This window comes from Pseudoliparis swirei, chromosome 3, assembly GCF_029220125.1.
Source record: "Pseudoliparis swirei isolate HS2019 ecotype Mariana Trench chromosome 3, NWPU_hadal_v1, whole genome shotgun sequence".
Taxonomy (NCBI): domain Eukaryota; kingdom Metazoa; phylum Chordata; class Actinopteri; order Perciformes; family Liparidae; genus Pseudoliparis; species Pseudoliparis swirei.
In genome coordinates this window covers 6,883,568-6,909,599 of record NC_079390.1, presented here as the reverse complement: position 1 = coordinate 6,909,599, position 26,032 = coordinate 6,883,568, and the positions used below count along the sequence as shown (strand labels likewise).

The following is a 26,032-nucleotide window of genomic DNA, read 5'->3' as shown; positions in this document are numbered from 1 at the left end:
GCATTTTGTGTCAGATTTAATATCATGTATACAATTCAGTTTCTGAATTTAAACTTATATTTGTTGAATATTTATCAAATAACTATTTTCAAAGGATTTTTTAACGGATGCTCATTGGAAATATATTTTAAACAAATCTCATGTACCTAGAGGGCCTTCACGTACCCCCATTTGAGAACCACTGAACTAGAGCAACAACTGCAAAGTGAGAGGGTGTCCCTTGTGCATACAGTGACTACTTTCTAGATTTGTATATGTATTATTTTAAATATGTAAAATGTATAATCTAGAGTAAAGTTTTTTCCCATAGTTTTTTATAATGAGCAGGTCAACTTCAGCTTTTTTTAAAAAACATTTTTTTATTTCTTTGGTGGCCATACACAAACTTGTTTGCAGCAGTGAACATGGAACACGTGTTGGCAGAATGGGAGAAGAAGAAAAAGAAGAAGAAGGCTGATCCTCATTACGTGCGTTAGTTCAATGTCCTACTGTTGTCCAGACTCCAGAGCCACCAGACGCGTGACGCGCTGGTCCCCTGAAACCGGCGCGCGTCACGTTCCCCCGTACTGAGAGAGCCCGTTCCAAAATAGATGGCACCCACCCTCCACCCTCCACCCACCTCCACCCTGTCCCTGCTCTGCCCCGGTACTCTCTCTTTCCCTGTCGAGGAGCGTCACGCAGGTTTCCAGCGCGTCTCCTCAGCAACTCCAGGACACCGGATCTCGGGAATATTATCCAAAGGACTCAAAGCAGCAGAAGGTGGAAAGAGTAGATCACACACCAGAAACCCGCGAGAGTTGTCCAGGGAACAGGGGTCTCCCCATAACCTGAGGTGAGCCGTCCCGTCGACTATCTTTTCCTCATGTGTGTGTGCGTGCTGCAGTGGGTCAAGAGGTGCGTCAGCTCCTGTACCACACTGCTGGAGAGGAGCGAGGGCCAAAACAAATCCGAGTCGTGCATGGCGTCTGTGGGCTTCTTTAACGGAGCACGTTGCCAACAACCCCCCCTCCCCCGACACTCTCTGCGCCCTTGGCAGCCCATGTCCCCCAGTTTGTTTACTTGTGTGTACGCTGTGTTTTTATTGTTGGCTCCTGTTCATTAACGATAAAGCGCCACAGAGCGCGCTGCCTTCATTCTGTGGGACTATTTAGGACCCGGCTGGCGGGTGGGAGGAGCGGCTGTCCCGGGTGGGACAGTGCAGTTTGTCATGGCTATATTAGGAAAGTGGCAGTGTCATTCTTTCGCTCTGTGTCGCCTCTCCAGAGGCGTGCCATGCGCCACAGGGGGGGCTATCTCATTAACCTGAGGCAGAATTAGGTCGGAGTTTGCTTTTTGAACACCATCTAACTTGATAATCCCGTCATTCCCATGACCTAGGGGGAATTCAATAAGTATTCGTGAACGTGAGCTACTCTATCAACCCCCCCCCAAAAAAAGCCCAAACCTATATCCCCAAGTTAAGGTTATCAACTCTGAATCTGCTGCATTGTGGATTTTATGGACTCACAGCAACTTGTAAAGGAGCTTTATTCTGTTTATTCTGTTGTGTTTATAGGTCTGAAACATAAAATGTGCCTATATACTAGAATATCAATTATTTTTCTAAGGAGTAGTTCCAAAATGTGTTTAGCTTTTGGCACACTAGTTTAGTTTGGAAGTAAGTTGTTCATATTTACTATTACCTTTTAACTGTCATTGACATCAGGAATATATGGATTTTGGAAATTGGTGTAGCTCAGTGGGGTAAGAGGGCCGTCCTGCAACCCCAAGGTTGTGGGTTCGATCCCTGCTCTCCCCATTAGTTGCAAGTCGAAGTGTCCTTGAGCAAGACACTGAACCCCCAGTTGCTTCCCGGGTGCATCACTGCAGCCCACTGCTCCTTAATAACTAAGGATGGGTTAAATGCAGAGAACTAATTTCCCCTTGGGGATTAATAAAAGTGTATAAATATATTTTGTTTATGTCCCTTTTAATCTAGGCCTATTATAGATATTCATATATTCCCAAAGCAAACACGTTTTTAGGTCATTGAATGATTAAAATCTTACCATTTCCGCATTTCAATAAGGCCGCCTGACTTTTTACTTTTTTAAACCCTCTCTTTAAAGCAGACCACAACAAAGGCATTTTCACTCAGATAAAAGACACGCACCATAAATAATTAAATAAATACTCAGTTGTCTTATTATTTTTGTCAAATGGTTGAAACAGCAGATATTCTGAGGAAAAGAAACTATAACGTTATTACAAGTCCCTGACACAGTATCAATGATGCAAATGAATCATATATAAGTAAAGATAATATTGAGCCTGCCCTGAAATGCCTGACCGCTGGCCTGAGGTGATTGCTGGATTGTAAATCTTCTGATAAGCGAAAGCTTCCAGGAAAGAAACCAGTCGGGTTGGTCATCCCAGTCTTGAGGCTAAATACTGTATCTTCTAGTTCTACCCGACACTCAGGTGCTGATGACAGCTGGATTTGGGTTACGTTTACCTTGTCAGAGGCCTGAACCAGAACCGGACTCTATATGGTTTTGTTCTTTATTGTGTTAAAGTTTAATTTGAGTATTTGATTTGATAATTTGAGTTATGTCATCCGTTAAAAGGAGGAAGAACTCTGCTGCATTCATTAGACGCCTTCAGGGACCGATGCAGGCCTATTTCCAGATTCAGGTTTTTAGTTTAGGCCTTATGTAAGCCAGTGCAGTCTGGGAGTGTATGCTAGATAAGTGTGACACTTAATATTCTCATAAGGATTGTAGCACATAGGTGTGATTAAATGTGACGAATGTGCTGTGTATTGTCGTGGTTTCTACTGTATATTTGTTCTCTTCCAGCTTTTTATCGTTTCTCTGTGTCTCTCTAGTCTTTGATGTTCAGCCATCGCATAGTGTTTGGTCGGACAATCGACTATTAATATCTGCGCTGATGGCAGGCACTGTTATAGAATATCTCCTGAGTTGTGGAGGATTACAGGCCGTCGGGCGCAGCCGCAGAGCAGAAAGTTGTCAGTCAACAAACACATCACGGAGTTCATCATTCAGAGATAAGCAGGTTATTTAAAGTCACTGAAACCACGGCTTACATTCAAAGTAAAGTAAATAGACCACACTAAACAATAACATCAAAGTAAAACATCTTCATACTCGTAGTAAGAAGGCGATTGAGACAAAACGGGTTTCCTTTACAATGTGTTGATTGACATACAGTATTAATGGAGATCATGAACTCAGTTCAGTGTTTGTGCAGTGAATATAATGATGTGAGTGAAGTAGAAAAACAAAAGAAGACATTCTGTTATTGCTATCCTCGCATAGACAAACTATTCTATCTATTGTATGTGACTTTCAAGCTGAATCAAATATATATAATATACACAGATTATATATTATATAATTATTTCAATTATTTCAAGCTGAATCAGATATATATATATATATATATATATTTGAGATTCAACTTGAAAGTCACGTAAAATAGATAGAATATAAGTATATATATGTTTATATATTTCTATGTATTTATACATGTATATATATATTTATTCAGCTTGAAAGTCACATAAAATAGATAGAATAGTTTGTATATATATACATGTGTATATATATATATATTATATATATGTATATATAAATGAAATAGTGAATGAACGAACTGCCCTGTCATTTTTCAAATTCAAAGTCTTGAAAGCAGCATAAAGTTACCAAGTCATCATCTTCATCCCTGAAAACAAATGAGGTCAACATAGCAGAATGCTGCTCACAACAACACATCAAGTGAGAGTTACTTATGAGCAAAAGGAAACGGCTTCAACACGGCCTTCCTCGATGACAGCCACAGGCTAAATATTGTGGAGTGAGATTTAAAGCACGACAAGTACAGATTGCAGAGCGAGAGCAACGCTGTGATAAAGATCTCCTCTGGAAGCTTTCGTCAGTTCTGTGTTCTCCGGCAGCGTTTGTTTGGTCGAGATCTGATTGAACTCTTCCTCACATTTACTTTGACATGTCTTCTGTTTTGTGGCCCACTTCTCTGACATCTCTTCATCCCTTCTTTCCTTCATCCTCTCCCATGTTTCTCTATCTTTTATATCCTCCGGCCTTCCTCCCCCCGGCCGTAGCCATGAGTCGCAGCATTGTGCGGCAGAGTAAGTTTCGCCACGTCTTCGGCCAGACGGTCAAGGCTGAGCAGGGCTACGATGACATTCGCGTTTCCAAGGTGACGTGGGACAGCTCCTTCTGCGCCGTCAACCCAAAGTTCCTGGCAGTCATCGTTGAATCCAGCGGAGGAGGAGCGTTCCTGGTGCTGCCCCTCTCTAAGGTCAGTGAGGTCAGAGGGGGAGCTGTCTCGGTGGCAGGTTGGAAACACAACAGTGTTTATGAGTTCAGTTTCCGTGTGACCCTAACTTGCACTGAAGATGAGACGAAATGCTGATTATCCTAAAACTGCCCTAAAACGATTTGATCAAATCTGTCTAAATCCGTATCTATATTTGTATATTTTCTGTGCCTTTTTTCCCACAAATGTGATCCAACAAGTTATTACAACATGTGTTTCTTAATATTAGAGAAGAACATCATAGAATACAAAAAACATGAAATTTTGCTGCAGAGTGGATGAAGTTAAGATTGTCTATGAAACAGTGACAGTAATAAGATGTGTTTGAGGGAAGTTTATACATTTTTAGTTGGGATGTCAGTCTGCACACCACTGAAATATCTCCGCTAATAAGGGATGAATTGCCTTTAAAAAATTTACATTTCTGGTCCCCATAAAATGTATTCTTTGGATTGTAATGATCCTCTAACTTTCATTTAGTCAACTTAATTACTACTTTCCTGACTTTCCACATAACTGCACAAATATTAACCTGCTAACCTAATATAGTGAACGTGTAATAGAAATAAGTGATATCTGCTAAACATTAGCATGTTAGCACGTAGCTCAAAGCAAAGTAAAGCCTCAAGCCACTAACACGTGTCTGTATATAAAGATCTATTCTCTGTCGACTCTCATAAGCAACAGATGAAGATCACAGAGGATCAAAAATCATGTCGGAAATTCAAGCTTTAAGCGGTTCCGTCGTGTTTGGATTGGATTTGTGTGGATTTAAGATTGTGTGTGAAAGCTGCAAACAAATATCCATTTTCAAATTGTGTTTTTTAATCACGTGTTGAAAAAACAACAACTTTAGTCCTAATCTCTGATGCGATCAGCAGAGGTTGTCTGACATTTTTTACGCTCTTGTGTATTTTTCACGGTTATACACTCATTTCTCAATATTGGCCAGGTGTGGCATCAGGTTAATTGACAATATATAATATATGTCATGTTAGAAAAGCCTTAGGAAGAACATCATAATTACTGAAACAGAAATACATTGCAAGGAAAAGCCACATAGACATTTAGAAATGTGATATTTTATTGTGACAATGCATCGGGATGATAAAAACATTGTCTTAAGGTAAACAATGGACTTCAATTATTTACATTTACATTATTTAACGTGGAGGGAGATACTATTTAAATCCAGTATAACGTTACAAATACTTCTACAGTAATCCTATTGAGGTAAACCAGATTACTGGTACTACATCAAGTTGTGTGGTGATCTAAAAATCCATATTTCAGTGCTGTAGTTGACTCGAAAACGCAGTTAAAGTTTTTGTTTTTACGTTTTCCAAAGATTATTTATATTTACAGTTCGACCGGTTAACTCCAGATCACAGCTTCTTGGTGCAAGTCAACACATCACATGTGAGAATACATAATATAATATAATCAGCCAAGTCTGCGGCAATTTAGTTGCCCTGTGAGATCCCTGTCTCATTTGAGCCGGGCTGCTAACACCAACTGCCAATCACAGTCCAGCATTACGAGAACCGAGAACCTCATCCAAGACAGGCCAAATAAGTCATTTTTTAAAGTATTGGTACAGTATTTGTAACTTGTGACGAATGTTTCAAGGTCATCGCCGATGAGACTCATCAGTGTGTCAGCAGTGATCGTGACTTGCAAAGAGCTTTTTTGGAGGTACAGGGAAATGGACGGGATTATATACTGGAGTCATGGTGAACAGACATGCTATTAATACACCGCAACGTGCTCTCCGTCCTGCATCTCCCCCTCTGAGTCCCCAACAGGCCAAAGAAAAAAACCTCCCCTTTCAACGCCTCGCCGCTCAGCTATAAATAACTCTCTGTTGGGGTGTGTGTTGTATGTGTGCGGGGGGGGGGGGGGGGGGTGATATCTCAAATGTACATGTGTTCACACAATAGAAACAGGGCAACGTGGATTAACCTGGATCAGGATTTTAGTATGCATCATATTACAATAATCTATTTCCTGGAAGTCCACCAACAAGGCTGCATGTTGTTTTGGGTGCATGTTGAAGGTTTTGATGCTACCTTTAGCACCCGTGACTAAAACAGGCCTCCATTAAAGTTCAATACCTTCTAATGTAGCCCTGAGTCGAGAAACCTTGATTTTGAACACTTATAGTCTAGTGAGCTGAGGGCAATGGTGGTAATTTAAACTGACTCGATAATAGGATAAATCCATGGTTGTTTCAATAGCATTTCATGTTCTTTATGTCAGTGTTTTACTACATCAATATATGTACTATGCACTATTGTTTGTGTCTATGTACTTTGGACCAATAATATCACTGCAAGCTCAATTCTTGATCATAGCCAGTGACCTTTATCCAAATTAGTTGTTGTGGCATTGTTTCTGCTCTTTATTTTATTTTCTGAAAACTTTACTTTTTATCCATGCAAGCTGAACAATTTAGAATAAAAGCTAATTGTTAATCTTGTAAATAGTTGATCAACTTCCACGATAAGAAGTCCATAAAATGAATAGAAATTCAAACATCTTCAATTTAATGACCGCAAAACAAACTTCCTCAGCTGAAGATGTGTGACATGATCAAAAGCCAAAAGGAACAACTGCTAAATGGACCTTGAATATACTTTCAATCTGAACTAGTTTCTAACTGTTTCACATTGAAATAGCGTTGCTGTGCCTTTAGATTCTTACATTTTGTTTTGCTTTCAGCCTGTTTTTAACATTTCTCAACCTGCAAATCACCAAATCAATGCTTACTACTGTTTACCCACTTTGTCATGAGAACATGATGAATATTAATGGTCGTTCGTTGTACATACACAGTCCCAACTCAGTCCCGTGTGTCACTGCTGTTGTGTGTTGCAGTCGGGTCGTGTGGATAAGAACTACCCGCTTGTGATTGGGCACTCTGGACCGGTCCTCGATATCGACTGGTGCCCTCACGACGACAATATCCTGGCCAGCTGCTCGGAGGACTGCACTGCGATGGTAACAACTCTGTGTGTTTATGTGTGTGCGTTAGTGTGTGTGTGTGGAAAAAAGTTCAGAGTTCTTAGCACAAGCTGCATGTGAAGGAGTTTGTTGTTCGATGACTCAGATACCAGCCAGACAGGTCATCTAAAACTGGACTTGTCATCGCGGCGCTGCTGCTGGTCCTGCTGCTGCGTGTGTATGCGTGTAAAGGTCCGGTTGAGGACAACAGTATTATTCATTTGTCAGTTTGGGGGTCGAGTGGCTGTTTTGGGTTTTTTTTATGCTGGAGAATCCAGGATTCGTACACACAGGAGGACATGGAGAAGAATTTGAATAATCACCATTAGGCTGCAGTGATGTTCTGCTCTACCGGCTGTCAATCACATACTGGACACCCTGTCACCAACGATGTGGTGGCATTCAAGTCTTCTTGTGTTGGACTTGGGACAGCTTTTAATTACAAGTTAGTTCTGACCGTGAAGAAAAAGCACTGCAACACATCTTAAAACATGCACACGCTGCAGAATATATGAGAGGGGTTGTAAACACACCTTTTAGTTCCATCTTAAACAACATTTGACACTTTTAAGACGGAGGCTCTGGTCGTTCCTTCAAACCTGCTGTGGAAAATATATTCAGTTCCAATTCTATGAAATCCTCACATTGGAGGAGCAGAAGCAAGCTTTTGCATTTGGAGCTGTTGTTTAAAATCACATGTCACGATAGGTTCTGATTTATGTTTGTCTACAGACTAATTATTGAATTGATTACGGCAATTTGTCAGCTTTAGTAGAATCACCTTTTCTTCATCTTTTGTAATAAAATAAATGTATACTTAATATAAATTATTACACAAATATGTTATATTTTGTGGTAGTATTATAGCTTCTCATCAGATACTATAATACTCCAAATTAAAGTTGGATGTCCAAGTTAAGGTAATCAATACACTACACTTCTCAAATATTTTCATCTTAATAGACAAATCAAATATTCACTTTGATTTATAGAAATTCTATGCTTAAAGAGCGTGTGTGTGTGTGCGGGCATGCATGTGTGGTATATTAGTGTGTGTTAACGATAAACATGTTTTGTTTGTATTATGGCAACATGTCTTTTGACTCAGCAGGTTTCTGAACAAGACAGATTCGCCCACACTGCTTCACAATGACATCGCAGGAATCTGATTGAATCACTGCTTCTCCTATGGCAACAGCTGCTGGTGCTGTGTGTATGTGTGTGTGTGTCTGCGTGTGTGTGTGTGTGAGAGAGAGAGCGAGAGAGAGAGACAGTTCCAGCTGTCCAGTGTTGCACTGTGCAGCAGAAAGGTCATAACTGTGAAGTCATTCTTCAGTTCACAGAGACGGCTCATAGTGTCATAAGAAAAGGCTCATTAAATGTGTGTGTTTAGGTGTGTGTGTGCGTCTGTGTGGATCAACCAATCACCTACTGAGTGGTGTAATTGAAAAAGAGACATTTAAAGAAAGAGAAAGTGCTGACCTTAATGAGGAATGTGTTTTCCTGGGTCAGTTGTGTTGTTCGTAACAGTTAAACGAATAGATCTGTACATGTTGAGTGGCCTGAGGGGTGTATGTGTGTGTGTGTGTGTGTGTGTTTGTGTTTATGTGTGTGTGTGTGTGTGTGTGTGGCATTCGTTGCTCACCGATCGGTGCCGAGACAGACTTCTAAACAGTTTTAAAAAAACAAAGGATTGGTTGATAAATAGAAAGTGTCAATATGAAATATATTATAAGTAAACATGCCATTGTATTTGTGAATATTAATCTTTAATTATTTGTTGATCATAGTTTTAAGAGAACAAGTAAGCATCCCATTGGAGTTGCACACAGGTGTGGACTCTAGTGGGTCCACACCTTGTCACTTTGACGATGAAGCAACATAAATGTGTCTCGATGGCAGTGAAGTAGCCGGTCATGTGATCTGTGCACAGAGGTATCGAATGGGGGCCGAGAAAAGTTGCACTCTGATTCAGGAGACAAGTTACTTTCATCTTGCGCCGTCTAACTCTTGATGTGCTCCTTCTTCTCACATAAGATTTTAAAAGTTGTAATTATAATACTCATGACCAGAAGGATTAAATGGGTTCAGCATTAAGATACCAATATACTTTACTTTATAATACACCGACTACTGGACACAAAGCACTTCTTGTGCCCCATCAGACACAGAACCCATGTGACCGTCTGTCATCCTCTCCAGGTGTGGCAGATCCCAGATCACTCTCTGACCCGCCCCCTCTCCGACCCCATTGTCATCCTGGAGGGACACTCCAAGCGTGTCGGTATTGTCACCTGGCACCCAACCGCACGCAACATACTACTCACTGCGGGTAGGACACACACACACACACAGAGACACACACACACACACACACACACAGAGACACACACACACAGAGACACACAGAGACACACACACTTGTTTCCTTGAAAGTTTGACAGCTAGGAGTGTGAGGACATTAACATATCCATCCCCCCCCCCCCCAGGCAGTGATAACCTGATTATAATCTGGAACGTGGGCACAGGCGAGCCCCTCATCTCCATGGACGACCACCCAGACCTCATCTACAGCATCAGCTGGAACCGAAACGGCAGCTTGTTTTGTACCACCTGTAAGGACCGACGTCTGCGTGTCTGCGACCCACGCAAGAGGGAGGTGGTTGCGGTGAGTGAGTAGAAAATACTAATAAATACATGTCTCACAATATAATTCATTCTAATACAATAACACCACGATCTGAGCTATATATTTATAAATATATATATATACATATACAAATATATATATATATATATCTATATTAGCTTAGCATATATAACATCTCTATATATAGATTATATATATAGCGTAGTAGAAATACTGGAAACAAGGGGAAACAGCTAGTCTAGTTCGGTCCAATTGTAACAATATCATTTATTATATCTGGAAGGTATAAAAATGTGCCGTTTTTCAGGGGTTATGACTGTTTATTGGATTTTCTTTTCTTTGAAAGAATATATAACTAAAAGCAATACAATCCCTTAATTGCTACATTCTAGAAGTGATGGAAGGTGGATTTTGATAATTTAAGATAGAGCCAGGCGAACGGTTTGCATGTCTTTATGCTAAGCTAAGCTAGCCAGCTAGTCACGTTGATTGGACACACACAAGAGAACTGATCGGTACTAATTCATCGAACTTATCAAAATAATTTCTCCGATATGTTGAACAACACTATTAAAATTTAAAACACAGCGTTAGATAATTATATTACAATCTAAAGGATATGTACAGATTGTTTAAATCCAAAGCCACTGGCAGTGGAGGATGCACACTGAGTCCATTAACTCCCAAAAGGTTTAAAAAGGTGAACGAGGAAGTAACTCTCGTCTGTCCCTCATCCGATCGACAGGAACGCCTGGCTCCACATGACGGTATCCGGCCAATGAGAGCCATCTTCACCAAAGACGGAAACATTTTCACCACAGGGTTCACCAGGATGAGCCAGAGAGAGCTCGGACTCTGGGACCCGGTAACAAACAAAACAACGTCATATAAATAATACATGCACTTGCATGCACGTTGTCAGCTTTCTTCATCGTTTTTACTCTCCACAGACCAATTTTGAGGAGCCCATTGCACTGTTGGAATTGGACACAAGTAACGGAGTGATGTTACCGTATTATGACGCAGACGCAAACATGGTCTACCTCTGTGGAAAGGTACACAGACACGGCTTTGTTGATTCAAATCATGTTTGTAAAGTCACGGTGTAATATACATATATATATATATACAGAGCCATTGCATTTCCAGCCTTAACAGTGATGTGTTTTGGACATGTTCTCTGTGTCCGTCTGTAGGGGGACAGCAGTATCCGTTACTTTGAGATCACAGATGAGCCGCCATATGTGCACTACCTCAGCACCTTCAGCACCAAGGAGCCCCAGAGAGGGATGGGCTTCATGCCCAAGAGAGGAGTGGACGTCAGCAAATGTGAGATCGCTCGGTAAGATACAGATCTGTATTGTTTTGTGAGATTGTATTTGTTTGATGGGATGTAAAGAAAACAGATGTGTTGAAGCCAAGTGCTGATCATTAGTTTACAACCATTTGTGGGTTTTAGGTTTTAATGGATTCGACAATATATTACCCTCCAGAGTATAAGTTCATTTGACCAATATGTTAAAGTTATTACAATGTCCATCACTGAATATATGGTCCATCATTGCCTATTGGACAGAAGTCTACATATTTGACATTGCAGTGATATCCAGTTTCACTATTTAAATGTATTCTGTTCTCATCATTGGACTGTGCATCCTGATCTGGGAGTGTATGAGATCATCTGAGACATAGAAATATAAAGTTTGAACTGATACACTCATGTATAACAAAAGCATAACGTGTGGGTCTCTGCTCTTTCTCATCTCTTACCGTCCTCTCAGGTTATTCAAACTCCTTGACAAAAAGTGTGAACCCATCACAATGACAGTTCCCAGAAAAGTAAGGTCCTACTCTACAATCGTTTGACGTTGTCAGTGGTGGAGGATTACTAAGTCCATCCACACAAATGACATGTTGAGATACTTTTATTTGATTTCCATCTTGTGTTTCTTCATATTCTTCCAATGCAGGCACATGTTGTATTTTTCACTTTTTTTCCCAAAGCTATAACATTAAATATCTGCTTGATGCAATGCTTCAAAAATGTGTTTAGTTGTTTCCAATAGTTTCTGTACTTTTACTTAAATATGTGCTTTACTTCTACTCAGTGGAGCAATTTCATAGTGTCATAGTTATACTTGTATACAGCAGCGGACCTGAAGACTTCCACTACTGGACTTTTTAAAATTATCCTCATTCCCACAATATGCTCTTTGAGGCTTATTCATTTCTCCCTGATATGTTTGTTTTATTTTCTTATCTTCTGCCCATCCTCCAAGAAAGACAGACAGAAATAAATACACATGTTCTATCAACCACTGTTCAGTGAAACAATCAAAGCCAAACCACATCTGTTTCTCTTTCATTCATCTCCCCAACTTCCCTTCTTCTCCCAGTCGGATCTCTTCCAAGATGACCTGTACCCAGACACGGCGGGGCCCGAACCCGCCATGGAGGTTGAACAGTGGCTGGATGGCCGGGACGAAGATCCGATTCTGGTGTCCATGAGGGGGGGCTACGTGCCGCCCAAGAGCCGAGAGCTCAAAGTGGCAAAGAAGAACCTGCTGGACTCCAGACCCACCACCCGGCGGAGCACGTCCACCGTGGACACCGACAGTCTGCCGGTAAGTTGTGGCATGCATGATAATCCCCCTGAACATCTGTCTCTCTGTTTAACTTGTTTTGTTTATTTCTTCTTTGTTTGTATCTGCCTTCAACTTTTCTCCAGAAGCTCCCTTCTTTGGTTCGGTTTATTTCTCCTATAGTTGCTTACTGTCCTTGACCTATTTTTCATCTTTTTTCCCCCCTTTATCCTGAATTTCCCCCTCCCTGTCACTGTCTTTTCATCCTCTCTTCCTCTTCCGTTTCCCTCTGTTCCTTCGTTCCACTCTCTTCCCGTCCAGCCTGAGCTGCTCGAGAGCCTGTTGGAGGAAATTCAGAATCTAAAGGTCACAGTTTTGTCCCAAGAGAAGCGAATCTGTGGTTTGGAGAAGAAGCTTTCCCAGTACACCAACGGCACTGACTGACATGCATGAAACACACCTTTTGAAGAACTGGTCTAAATTTCAGGATTTCTATATGACGATTAAAGAAAAAAACATTTCACTTGAACCACTCACCAAAGAACTCCAACAGTGTTGCACCTTTTAAAAGATACCATTGTGTAAGAAGATGAATGTGGACAATGTAAATTGACAGTCCAACACATTTGAATAAATTTCATCTGCACTCATACAATACTGTCCGAGAAGAACAGGTATACAAAAAGTAGCAAAACTCAAATGACAGAGAAATACTTGTCTGCATAAAGTGGTTGGAGTCTTTTTTGTTAAATTGAATCTACAATCTCCCCAAACTTCATAGTACACACACACACACACACCACCATCACTCAAGCACACACACACACAGCATATTTGCCTTGTCCCTCCGTATCAAACAACCACTGACCAGTTCATTAAACATCTCTGAAAGCCTTTCAAAATGTAAATAGTGATAAAAGGAAACCATAGAAAGAAAATGTTGAACTTGTAGCAAATGTGAAAAGAATCATGTTTTGTGTTCTGTAAAGGATTATACATTAGGCACATTATGGCAACAATAAAAACAGTGTTTTTTAAAAAGCCTGCCTCGTCTGTCTATCGGAGCCCATTTCGTCAAAGTAAAAGAATGAAAATGAAAATGAAGCTGTGATAATAAAAACTATCCCATGAGATAGGAAGATGAAATCGTGACATGAACTTCTTCTTCACTATTCTCAGGAGCTGTTATATATATATATACAGGACTGTCTCAGAAAATTAGAATATTGTGATAAAGTTCTTTATTTTCTGTAATGCAATTAAAAAAACAAAAATGACTCATGAATTCTGGATTCATTACAAATTTTACAACTTTTAAATATTGCAAGCCTTTTATTACTTTTAATAATTTTATGACTTTATGACTTACATTTTAAGACTTAAACTTTAAAATTTTATCTTTCATTACTTTTGTACTTTCTTTTACTTTTTAATACATTACTTTTTCATTATTTTTGTACTTTTTATAAATGTTGTACTTTTTATTACTTTTGTACTTTCTATTACTATACTACTTTTGTACTATTTATTACTTTATTACTTTTGTACTTTTTATTACTTTTGTACTTTTTCATTACATTTGTACTTTTTATTACATTTTAACTTTTTGATTACTTTTGTACTTTTTATTACTTTTGTACTTTTTATTACATTTGTACTTTTTTATTACTTTTGTACTTTTAATTACGTTTTAATTTTTTTTCTTTTATTATTTTTCATAACTTTATTAATTTGTATTACTTTACAGTGATATTGATCCAATAACAGTTATATTTTTCCAGTTACAGCACTCAAAGAACGATTCAAGCCCTGCTGAGAGATGACACATTTAAATATGGTTTGATACATTTAATTAAATTAATTACACAAATGAACATATTTATATTTAATGGGTGTAACACAAAATGTAGGAATTCTTTCTATTATTAGATTTTTTAGGTTAGATGGGTGGGGCTGCACGGTGGTGTAGTGGCTAGCACTGTCGCCTCACAGCAAGAGGGCTGTGGGTTCCTTCTGTGTGGAGTTTGCGTCTCTTCCTTGGCGGCGTGGGTTCACCAGCAGCTTCCTCACAGTCCAAAGACATGCTCATGTTAATTGATCTCTAAATTGCCCATAGGTGTGAATATGAGTGTGAATGGTTTTTAATACTTTATTACATTTTTATTACTTTTTAACTTTTTTTATAACTTTTCATACTTTTTGTATACTTTTATAATCTTTTCATTACTATTTAACTTTTGTACTTTACTTTTTATTTTATAGGGCTTTCAATCGATTAAAAAATTAACTAATTATTATTTTTGTAAAACTTTTTGTAACTTTTTTACTTTTGAATAATTTTTTATAACTTTTAAACTTTTTTGTAACTTTTTAGTACTTTTGAATTTTTTATAACGTTTAAACTTTTAAACTTTTTAGTACTTTTAAATTTATTAAACTTTTTAACTTTTACTTTTTTAGTTTTATTACTTTTTCATTACTTTGTATTACTTTTTAACTTTTTAATTACTTTTTACTTTTCATTACTTTTGCACTTTTGTATTACTTTTATACTTTTTTTTATACTTTTCTACTTTTTATTACATTTGTACTTTTTCATTACTTTTGTACTTTTTATTAGATTTGTACTTTGTACTTTTTACTTTTGTACATTTAATTACTTTTTAACTTTTATTACTTATTTACTTTTTATTACTTTTGTACTTTTTTTATTACTTATGTACTTTTTATTACTTTTGTACTTATTTATTACTTTTATTACTTTTGTACTTTTTCATTATTTTTTATTTTTTATTACTCTTGTACTTTTGTACTTTTTAAAACTTTTTAATTACTTTTGTACTTTTTATTACTTTTGTACTTTTAATTACCTTTTACTTTTAATTATGTTTGTACTTTTTTACTTTTGTACTTCATTTATTACTTTTGTACTTTTCATTACTTTACTTTTTATTAATTACTTTAACATTACTTTTTACTTTCTTACTTTTGTACTTTAATTACTTTTACTTTTCATTACTTTTGTATTACTTTCATTACTTTTATATTACATTTTGTACTTTTCATTACTTTTGTACCTTTAATAATTCGTTCAATTTTGTCTTTTATTATTTTCATAACTTTATTAATTTGTATTACTTTACAGTGATATTGATCCAATTACAGTTATATTTTTCCACCAGTTACAGCAAAAAAAGAGATTCAAGCCCTGCTGAGAGATGACACATTTAAATATGGTTTGATACATTTAATTAATTTAAAATTCTTTCTATTATTAGATTTTTTAGGTTAGATGTGTGGGGCTGCACGGTGGTGTAGTGGCTAGCACTATAGCCTCACAGCAAGAGGGCTGTGGGTTCAATTCCCGGTCTGGGTGGTCCTTCTGTGAGGACTTTGCATGTTCTCCCCTTGGCAGCGTGGGCTCCCTCCCACAGTCCAGAGACTTGCTCAGGTTAATTGATCTCTAAATTGCCTATAGGTTCACATTCACTTTTTTACATTTTGTATAACTTGTGAACTTTTTGTAATTTTTTATAACTTTTCATACCTTTTTACTACTTTTTAACTTTTTTATATGGAGATTAGTTTTTTAGGTTAGATGGGTGTGGCTGCTCCTGACTGAAGATTAATGCAGACTCATACCAACTAAATTACTTGGTTATTAGCTGTATTTGTTTTTCATATTAGTTAAGAATGAACCTCGCTACTGTATAACCTAGTTCCCTTCTTTGTATTACTTTATTACTTTTTAAATTGTTTATAATTTTTTTACTTTTTTAAACTTTGTATTTACTTTTTTACTTTTTTATAACTTTTTCACTTTTTATGACTTTTTAGTACTTTTTAAATTTTTAAAACTTTCTAATTACTTAAAAAATATATATAACTTTGTAGTACTTTTTTACTTTTTAATAATTTTTTATAACTTAAACTTTTTTGTAACTTTTTAGTACTTTTTAATATTTTTTTATAACTTTTAAACTTTAATAACTTTTTAGTACTTTTTAAATTCAGTAAACTTTAAAAAAAAAACTTTGTATTACTTTTTCATTACTTTTGTACTTTTTCATTACTTTTGTACTTTTTCATTACTTTTGTACTTTTCATTACTTTTGTACTTTTTTATTACTTTTGTACTTTTTATTACATTTGTACTTTTTCATTACTTTTGTACTTTTTATTACATTTGTACTTTTTCATTACTTTTTTACTTTTTTATTACTTTTGTACTTTTAATTACGTTTTAATTTTTTTTCTTTTATTATTTTTCATAACTTTATTAATTTGTATAACTTTACAGTGATATTGATCCAATAACAGTTATATTTTTCCAGTTACAGCACTCGAACGATTCAAGCCCTGCTGAGAGATGACACATTTAAATATGGTTTGATACATTTAATTAAATTAATTACACAAATGAACATATTTATATTTAATGGGTGTAACACAAAATGTAGGAATTCTTTCTATTATTAGATTTTTTAGGTTAGATGGGTGGGGCTGTACGGTGGCGTAGTGGCTAGCACTGTCGCCTCACAGCAAGAGGGCCGTGGGTTCCTTTCTGTGTGGAGTTTGCGTGTTCTCCCCTTGGCAGCGTGGGTTCCCTCACCAGCTTCCTCCCACAGTCCAAAGACATGCTCATGTTAATTGATCTCTAAATTGCCCATAGGTGTGAATATGAGTGTGAATGGTTTTTAATACTTTATTACATTTTTATTACTTTTTAACTTTTTTAATAACTTTTCATACTTTTTTCATACTTTTTAAATCTTTTTTATTACTATTTAACTTTTTTGTATGGAGGTTAGTTTTTAAGGTTAGATGGGTGGGGCTGCACGGTGGTGTAGTTGCTAGTATTGTCGCCTCAATTCCCGGTCGCGGCGGTCCTTCTGTGAGGACTTTGCGTGTTCTCCCCTTGGCAGCATGGTTTCCCTCTCCAGCTTCCTCCCAAAGACATGCTCATGTTAATTAGTACACACACTCTTGTTTATGATACATTGTGAACCCCACACACACACACAGACCAACGTTTGTGCGTGTGTGGCCCTGTGCGCATGCGTGTGCGTGTGTCTTTAAATGGAGAGATATCAGAGGAGAACCAGCTTCAGAGTTTCTCAGGTCACATTTAACCCACAAAAATAACAAACATATCGGCGCGTTCGGCTGAATCTTTCCTCTCGATTGATTCTACTATTTTGGTGATTTGATCATGTTTTGTTGACAGGGTTTAACAAATGCTTTTGTAGAAAATCCACTCAGTGTTTAGATCTCGTCTATCCTTCACCCTGGTTTCTCCCTCTCTTTTTTTATTTATCTTTCTCCTTCTGACTCAATTTCTTTCTCTCTCTTGTTCTCATGTCTGACTTTTCCCCCTCTCTCTCATTTCTTGGATTGTGATTCATAACTTGGAATATTTAGAAGATAAAGTTTTGCTTATCTTTTCCAGTGATACATTTCGACCCAATATGTTTGTGCTTCAAAATTTTCAGCAGGAAATTTCCCTTTTTGATATGTTCAGATGTTTAAGCTATGTTCAGCCCATTTCATCTGATGGCAGCTATTTTCAGCTATGTTTAGCTTTAAAAAAATATTTCAGCTAAATTCAGACATTTTCAGCAATTCAGTTTTATTTTTCAGCTTCAAGCTTTCAGATGTTAGCATTCCAATGCATTTTCTAGTCAGAGAAGCTAAAAGCTTAAAGGTGTGTTGCTATGGGTACGTCTTTTCACAGTGCACACATCCAATTCATTACATGTGCAAGAATATACATCCATGCAGCTTTAACTATTTCCAAGTTGTACATGGAGTCAATGGATGCCCAGTTGTGTCAGTAGATGGAGCACCACGATGCTCGGGCAAAGAAGAGTTAACTGAATTACTTCTGTGGAAGAGGAGAGAGTGTACAAGCAGGTGCCGACGTTACCCACTCGATCCACAACCAGCAGCTCCACATCGGGCGAACAGCACGACGAAGTGTAGGAAATCAGTGTGATGTTTTCATTGCCGGCGGCCAGGGTGGAGTTCATATTCCCGTTGCCCCGTCTGAGGCTGACCCGCTCCACACCCGTCCCCTCGGCACCGTCAGTCACCTGAACCGAGAGCTCCCACGTCAACGAGCTGCAGTTACCAGCGCAGTTGGACTTGAGTCTGAGCAGCTCACACACCGGCCGTGTAAAATCGGTTACCTATGAGGACGAAGAGAAGTATATATGTAGTTTTCAAAAATATTTGTATAATATTTTCCCAAATATGCTTCAGAGGGCATTCCAATCTGTACACATACAAGATTCTCTGCCCCGGGACCTCACATCGAAACATGAAAGCCCCCCCCCCCCCTAAAAATACTTTAGTAAGTGTACTTGTCAAAGGGATTTAGTGTGAGCATTACCGTGTTAACGATGGAGAAACGCAGCACAACATAGTTTGTATCTACACCCCTGGGAGCCTCGGCCTCAATAGTCAGGGTGACGTCGGCACCAGATGGGGTGTTAAGAGGTGCCGTGAGGGTCACTGTGTCATTTACACTATCACAGTTTCCAGGAATAAATATGGTGAATATGTTGAGTCAAAACGTTGGTTGTTGGTGGCTCGGATGGTGAAGTTTCCCCCGACTCCACTGGTCATCACAGAGAAGGGCACAGAGAAAGGTGTTCCTGGTACCAAGATGCTATTGGAATCCGCCTAAATATAGAGGAGGGGGTCAGACCAGGGCCAGTGTGTGTGGGGATGATTGAAGTGAACACTAAACATGTTAGTTGCTGCATCTTCTCTCATGTGTGAGGTGATGACTCTGTGACACAGTGATGATCTGGGATGGCTGCTCACAGTGACGGTCAGGTTAGAGGCTCTGAAGTTGGTGGATGACTGCCTTTGAAAGACTATTGACGAAGCTTTGGAGGCAACACCGTCATCCCGTCCCTTCAGCCGCACTGCGAACTCCACCGACGGCATCACGTCGACATGAACTAAGAAGTTTCCGCTCCCCTGCGGCTCCACGACTCCTTTAATCTCCTCCGACCCTGACGATTCAACCAGTGACCTCCGTCACCGTGGCGGAGTCACTTCCCGTTAAAGACACCAACAAGCTACCGTTGACACCTTTTAAAGAAATATGAAATTCATCATTTATGACTTGATCATTTGACGTTACATCAAGCATTTCATGATATTCACATCTTTACAATTCTTTGTACCAGCTCTGGGACGTGAGTCAAGAGAATCGTATCCTGTGAAAGGGCCCTGTGATGCCGCCACAAAGTCAAACAGGAAGTCCATAGGACTCTGACCTGCAAATAAAGTTGTTCAAAGATTAATAAAAACTTATATAATGTACAGAATTTGTTTCAGTGTTTATTTAGACGAAGCTGAAACATGATACTGGAGTATTCTGTGTGTTTTCAAGGGTTAGGGAACATTGCCTTTTATCTTGGTTAAGATATCATGGGTTTAAAATATAAGCATCCATTTTTTACATTACATGTCATTTCGCTGACGCTTTTATCCAAAGCGACTTACAATCCTGTTACATTCATACACCGTAGACGCAGCTACAGGGAGCAATTCAGGGTGTCTTGCTCAAGGACACATCGACTAGGGCGGGGATTGAACCCCCAACCCCCTGATTGAAAGACGGACCTGCTAACCACTGACCCATAGTCGCCATTTAGCTTCAAGTATGTTCAGAAAAACCACGAAATAAATATTCTGGCTTTCATAAAGAATGATGGAGTTAATGATCACATGAACTCCAATCATTGTGTCTCACCTATGACCTTCAGAGTGTAGGGATCACTTGACACCATTGTCATTTTCCAAAGTCCAGGTTGTGTTTTTAGCTGCAGAGTCTTGAAGTTTCCAACCGACTGGGATGCGGTGATCAATGACCTCGAGGTGTCAGTGCTCTCCTGAGACACACCTACAAATTAAAGTCAAGAATTTCCACACGAGTAGGTTTTAAATAAAGATTTTTTCTATGCCAATACCCACAATCAATCCATACTTTTATGCTTTTCAAATGTTCAGTGATCAATGATCCGGTGGTGTCAGTGCTTTGCTAAAATTCCCCTTAAAGAATTACAATTAATATAATAATTAATTATGTGATGGACTGAAAAGTATTGTTTTCATGGCACAAAATCAATCATATAATATCTCATGTTAAAAAGTCATACTATGACTTTTAAAAAATACTATATTGTGATTTTGTTCACGACATACTGTACTATGACAGCACTTAAGTGTTAATAAAGAGTGGAGACTTCATTTTAAATAGCTGTATTACCTGTGGGGCTGATAAGAGTGAAAGTGACAGAGTTCGCAGTGATGTAAACTCTAAGGTTTATAACGGTTTCATCAACTATAAAATGAAAAGTATCCGTCTTTCCTGGGCTCCTGGCTGCCCGCAGGAGGGTTACCTGTATGAGATTACAAATAAACAGGTGAAATCTTTGAACTGACACAACTAAGTAGTAGTGATACCGAAGTGATTTTACCAGAGAGGAGCTGGAGGACTCTGTTATGATGCTGGTGGCTGCAAGGAGCTCACTTTTTGTGACTTCAATAGCTAGACCTCCTGAAGCCTGAGCCAGGTCCCTGTACAGCGCAGCATCTGATGACGCTATCCGGCGATGTTTCTGGTGCTCATCGCTCCGTTTCCTACCATTGAGAACCATTGAGCCAGAAATCATAAAATTCACCTGGAAAGCAAGAAGCACAATCAACCATATCAGAACGGCCTTGAGTAATCATTGATTTCAAAAGTACCTCAACAAAGATCTATCATCTATCCCCGACACGTGATCTTTACCAACTCGTAAAATACAGACGCTTGGTCAGTGGCCCCAAGGCCGCTTCAAACTACTTTAAATACCCCTCTAGCGTTGCTTCAAAATGCATTCCAGTCTTCACAGGAAGTTAGGTTTCGGCAAAAAACAAAAGCCTGGTTGACGTTAACTTTACTGACGAATTACTTGACAAACTATACAAAATGCTAACAGTGACATGAACAGCGGTCTCCTGGATGATAGTCTTGTTGGTTTGATCCATACGCCTCCCCTCCTGCTGGCCCTGTGTGGACTATCTCCTTCTTTTTTGTACTGTGTCACTTCCTCGGACCGTCTAATGATGCGAGTGTGTTGGGTGAGTTGACATTGGAGTTGAAGGCGCGGTGCGTTGGTATCAGGCGCCGAGGGGCCAGTGGTCTTTACCAAGTTGCGAGTGAGATTGGATTGCTGTCCCCTGTTCTTCCATAGGTATTTATTTTGAAAGCAATTTAGAATATTTAGATAATAGGTTCAGGTTTTATGGAACAGCCTTGTTTTTTGTATTCAACATCAAATCATTTACAATCCAAAGTGATGACAGTTTAATATTATGTATATACCTGTACACAGCAAGAATCAACTTGAAAATGAATCATTGCATTGTTTAATGAAACACACATTTCCTAATATAGTTTGAGAAACCAAAGTTGTGTGTGTGTAGAGTTGCTGTTATCATATTTATATTTCCACCTCATTGTGCTGTTTGAGTGAACCCAGCAGAGCCTGTATGAGACGCTGAGTAACGGGTTTACCTTTCTACCACTAGATGGCAGTATACCATACCTCATTGATTGATTTGTCACACTTAAATCCAGTATGGAATGGTACAGAAGAGGCCAAAGGGCCAAGATGAGAAGACATAATGGTCAAATGCTATTGTGAATTAAATAAAAAAGTTACAATGTTTTAGGGCTGTAACTAATTATCCACATACTCATTTCTCCAAACTGTTTTGGTGTTTGTTTTACTGAAAGCCTATTATTAAAATATCAAAATATCATACGATAAGTTTTCTGTCGTTCTGTCATGACCCGGAGTTTCTGTCTTGTTTTGTGTCTTATTTTGAAGTCCTTGTGTCATCTGCTTCCCTGTGATTGGCTGCCCTGGTCCTGATTTTTTCCTTCTGTGTGATTGCTAGCCCCGCCCTCATTGTGTCCACCTGTGTCTCGTTCCCCATTGTCCACCGTTTAGTTTGTGTTTGTCGTGCTGTTCGTGTGTTTAACCTGTAAGCAGATAAACAAATATTTAATCATCTCCTTACAGTTTACACACACGACCAGCACGACACACACACATTAAACGGTACGACGCCACACTGGGGAATGAGACAAACAGGGTTTACATACACAGGTAGGCGGAGGTGATTGGACACTGGGGAACGAGACACAGGTGGACACAATGAGGGCCGGGCTAGTAATCACAGGAACACAGATGACACGAGGACTCCAAAATAAGATGCAAAACAAGACAGAAACTCTGGGGCATGACACGTTCAACCAATGTAATCATGTATTTGTTGCAGCTCCACCATTTTTTGTCACGTTCAGGAAAGATAAAACAGACTTGTGTGTCCGTCATCTAAATACCGTGTGTGACTATACAGCCAATTAGATAGATGCACATCGCAGAGCCGGTCTCAAGATAGCACATCCCCAAGCAGCATTGTGGGCTGCACCAAGAGAATTATCAAAACGAAAATATCACAATATCACAACGTATATGCAAACAAATTCTATACTGACCATAAATGATCTCGTACTTGGACACTCACCGCTGTTTGTGTCCGCTCTATGAGTGCAGTCACTGTGCTCTTCAGGTGTTTGTCTTTAGCCGGTGCATCTGTGAAGAGGAAGACCTCAGAATTTGATGGAGCCATGGTTAAAGCCAGCTGTACGAGGAAGAGAGTGGTTAGTAACAAGGACAGCTTTAGTGACAACTGTAAACACATCTTGTGGGGGCGGATTTTGAGGATTTTGAATACCTGAAGCCCTGAAAGACTCAGTTCCTCCTCATCCTCTCCACCGGCTGCTGATAATGAATTAATCGCAGTTTTGAACAATTGTGGGTCTGTAGTCTTTATCGGCGGCCCAACATCTGGCGATCAGTGGGAGACAGGAGAAAGACAACACCTCGATGATGACGTACAACAACAACCACATTTATAGCCTTTTCAAGACTTGTACCTGGATCGTTAAAGGGTACAAGGATGTAAACCGAGGGCTCATCTTCTGTTCCCACTTCGCTGTTGATTATTGAGGAAGTGACGGCCCTCACGGCTTCGATGTCATCGCTCATGCTCTTCGTGGTGTCGATCACAAAACAAAGAGCTTTACTGGATCCTTTGGAGATCGCCAACATCCTGAGGGATGAAGAGAGATGGAACAAATGAATGAAAAACACACCTCAGGACAATAATTGACACATTCGGGACGGGTTTCATACTGGAGGAACGCTCTGTCGCCAGCAGCCTCTCGAATGTCCTCCAGTAAGCGACTGGTCGCAGCTATCGCCACGTTGGCTGCGTCGGTGTGGAGGTGTCCGTGGCTGGCTGAGAACGTGTCTTTGTTGATCCCGCCTTCAGGTTCAATGATGCTCGTTTGATCAACCGCTCCTCCGTGACTGCATTTTCCTTTGAAACAAATCGCATAGGAGGGAGATCTGTTTCTTTTATTCGTAATTATCTGAGGAGTATTCTATTTGTTACATGTTTTCTTTCATTTCTATCGACCTCTTTTTAACTTTCGAGATTGTGCAGTAATTAGGGGAGGGTTTCCCCTGAATTATCTCTTGAATTGTTTTGAGATCATAAGCTGACAAAAGCATCAACAAAACCACCGGGGAAGGCGAGGTCAAGAAATATTTATCGTGTATTATGTTGGTAAGTGGAGGGTGTGAAAAATGGAATGAAAACACAACAGGGGAGACATTCAAGTGATGAGGGCAAAACGATAGAAGAGGATCAGATATTAAGGAGTAGACCCATGACGGTGACTCCTGGGGTGATTTTATAGTCCATATTTATTTTTCTCTAAACAGCCAATGGATGCATATCCGGAGTGGGAAAGGTGCATTTCAGGGCACTTTATAGCATTGTTGTTAACAGAACATAACAATCTGTACGATGCACTTTATTGCAGCGTTACTGAGACATAAAGCTAAATGGGTTTTAGGCTAAGTTTCATGCATCTGAAACATTGTCAAAAGTACAAATGACGTATTGCCGTCCAGACATTACACCGTATCTAAATATGTGATCGTAAATCTTAAGAATATATCAGCTATTGTACCATCTGTTCAATTTAACTTCTTAAACCTATTGACTGGCAACGAGTTGTAAATCTGAAAGAAAAATGCTGAAGCATTAGTGGACAGATGTAAGGAATCACTTACCTTTTGGTTTGGTTGAGGCAAAAGGCACAACGCCAAAATATCCAGAGGTCAGTACCTTCTCCTCTATGATGTCCCCCAAGATGTTGTCCCTGCAGTCGTCTCCATCGCAGTTGCGACATGTCGCCCTGCTTTTATCTGAGTAAAAAAAACATTGAAATGTTATTGTTCTCTGTGAAAGAATATCTTGACAGTCACATCAAAACTGCATTACGCTTCAGTGTCGTTATCGGGCATCACATTTTATCATACCATCTCTTTCTCTTTCTTTTTCTAGCCTTTCCGTCTTTACCTGCTATGTTACCAATGCCGGTGTCTGATCTGATCAGATTGGAGTTTGGGAGTCGGTTTCCTAGTTCCACCCAGTTACTATGACTGTAGAAGTCCTTAAAGTCGATCACAGAAGACACAGGTTAAATAATCCATTGAGTTTCCTTGAATATGTTCAAACAGTTACAGCTTTAGTAATGCTTTTAGAAATATTGTACCTGCAAGGGGTGTAGAACCTCTCCCACTTTCTGCCTCGCGGCCTCAAAGTTGTCTTGTTTGTTGCTTGCTTTCACAGCCAGTATTCCCTCAGTGATGATTTTCCTTCCTTGAACAAACATTTCGTCATCAAAGTGGAAGCTTGCATTAAGGACATGACGTATATCCACCCGTATATTCCTCAGTGTGATAAATGTAATGGCTTGGCGGAAACTCTTGGATGACTTTGGTGCGCCGCAGGCCGCAGCAACGGCCTCTGCAGTGAAAGGCTTTGCCTGAAACACACAAAGATAAATTAAACTAACATTGCTAAAAGACGACATCACATTTAGAGTAAAACAACTTCATTGAAGGGAATTCTTACGGGAAAAGTGAAGTCTGTCCCTTCAGCTTGGGCCAGAGCGCGGCACACCTGCAAGGTGGAACTTAAAATCGCTCTTTCCGTGATTTCCTGGTGATTCTGGGAGTCTCCGGGCAATATCCCAAAGACCAGAGCTCCGGTGTGCAGGAGCAGGAGGCACAACGCAGCAAACCCTGAAGGCATCACTCCTCAACCTGTTCAATAGTCTGCGGGAGATAGAAACACATTCATTTCTCTCCATTTTTCATTGAGTGGTTCTTCATCTGGTAGACGTTATATTATTGGTCCTTTAATGTATTCTTCATTAGTCTCATCCGAAGCGGCTGTCAACAATCCCTGCAGTCGACTACATTCACCAAGGTGTTGTTAAAAAGTCACAACTGATAAAAACAAAAGAGTG

The 26,032-nt window shown here is 39.2% G+C and overlaps 1 protein-coding gene and 1 pseudogene across 2 annotated transcripts; one reads left to right on the top strand and one right to left on the bottom strand.

Moving 5' to 3' along the window:
• Nucleotides 1-614: 614 nt before the first annotated feature.
• coro6 (coronin 6) lies at nt 615-13,804 on the top strand. Of its 2 annotated transcripts, XM_056411565.1 has the most exons (11): nt 615-832; nt 4,121-4,320; nt 7,216-7,338; nt 9,544-9,673; nt 9,831-10,009; nt 10,737-10,856; nt 10,942-11,046; nt 11,188-11,333; nt 11,773-11,830; nt 12,388-12,615; nt 12,895-13,803. In XM_056411565.1, exons 2-11 carry the CDS (start codon nt 4,123-4,125, stop codon nt 13,015-13,017), a joined length of 1,410 nt encoding a protein of 469 aa, XP_056267540.1. In that variant the 5' UTR covers nt 615-832; nt 4,121-4,122; the 3' UTR covers nt 13,018-13,803. The 2 variants fall into 2 exon arrangements, with proteins under 2 accessions (XP_056267540.1, XP_056267541.1); XM_056411566.1 differs by lacking the exon at nt 615-832 and having other exon boundaries at nt 12,895-13,804.
• A 4,579-nt stretch (nt 13,805-18,383) lies between these two features.
• Nucleotides 18,384-25,815, bottom strand: LOC130191661 (von Willebrand factor A domain-containing protein 7-like; annotated as a pseudogene).
• Nucleotides 25,816-26,032: the final 217 nt, after the last annotated feature.

Coding starts and splice junctions, on each gene's coding strand:
- coro6 (XM_056411566.1), top strand. CDS start 4,123: ATGAGTCGCAGCATTGTGCGGCAGAGTAAGTTTCGCCACGTCTTCGGC. Junction 7,339..9,543: donor CGGAGGACTGCACTGCGATG/GTAACAACTCTG, acceptor CATCCTCTCCAG/GTGTGGCAGATCCCAGATCA. Junction 9,674..9,830: donor CAACATACTACTCACTGCGG/GTAGGACACACA, acceptor CCCCCCCCCCAG/GCAGTGATAACCTGATTATA.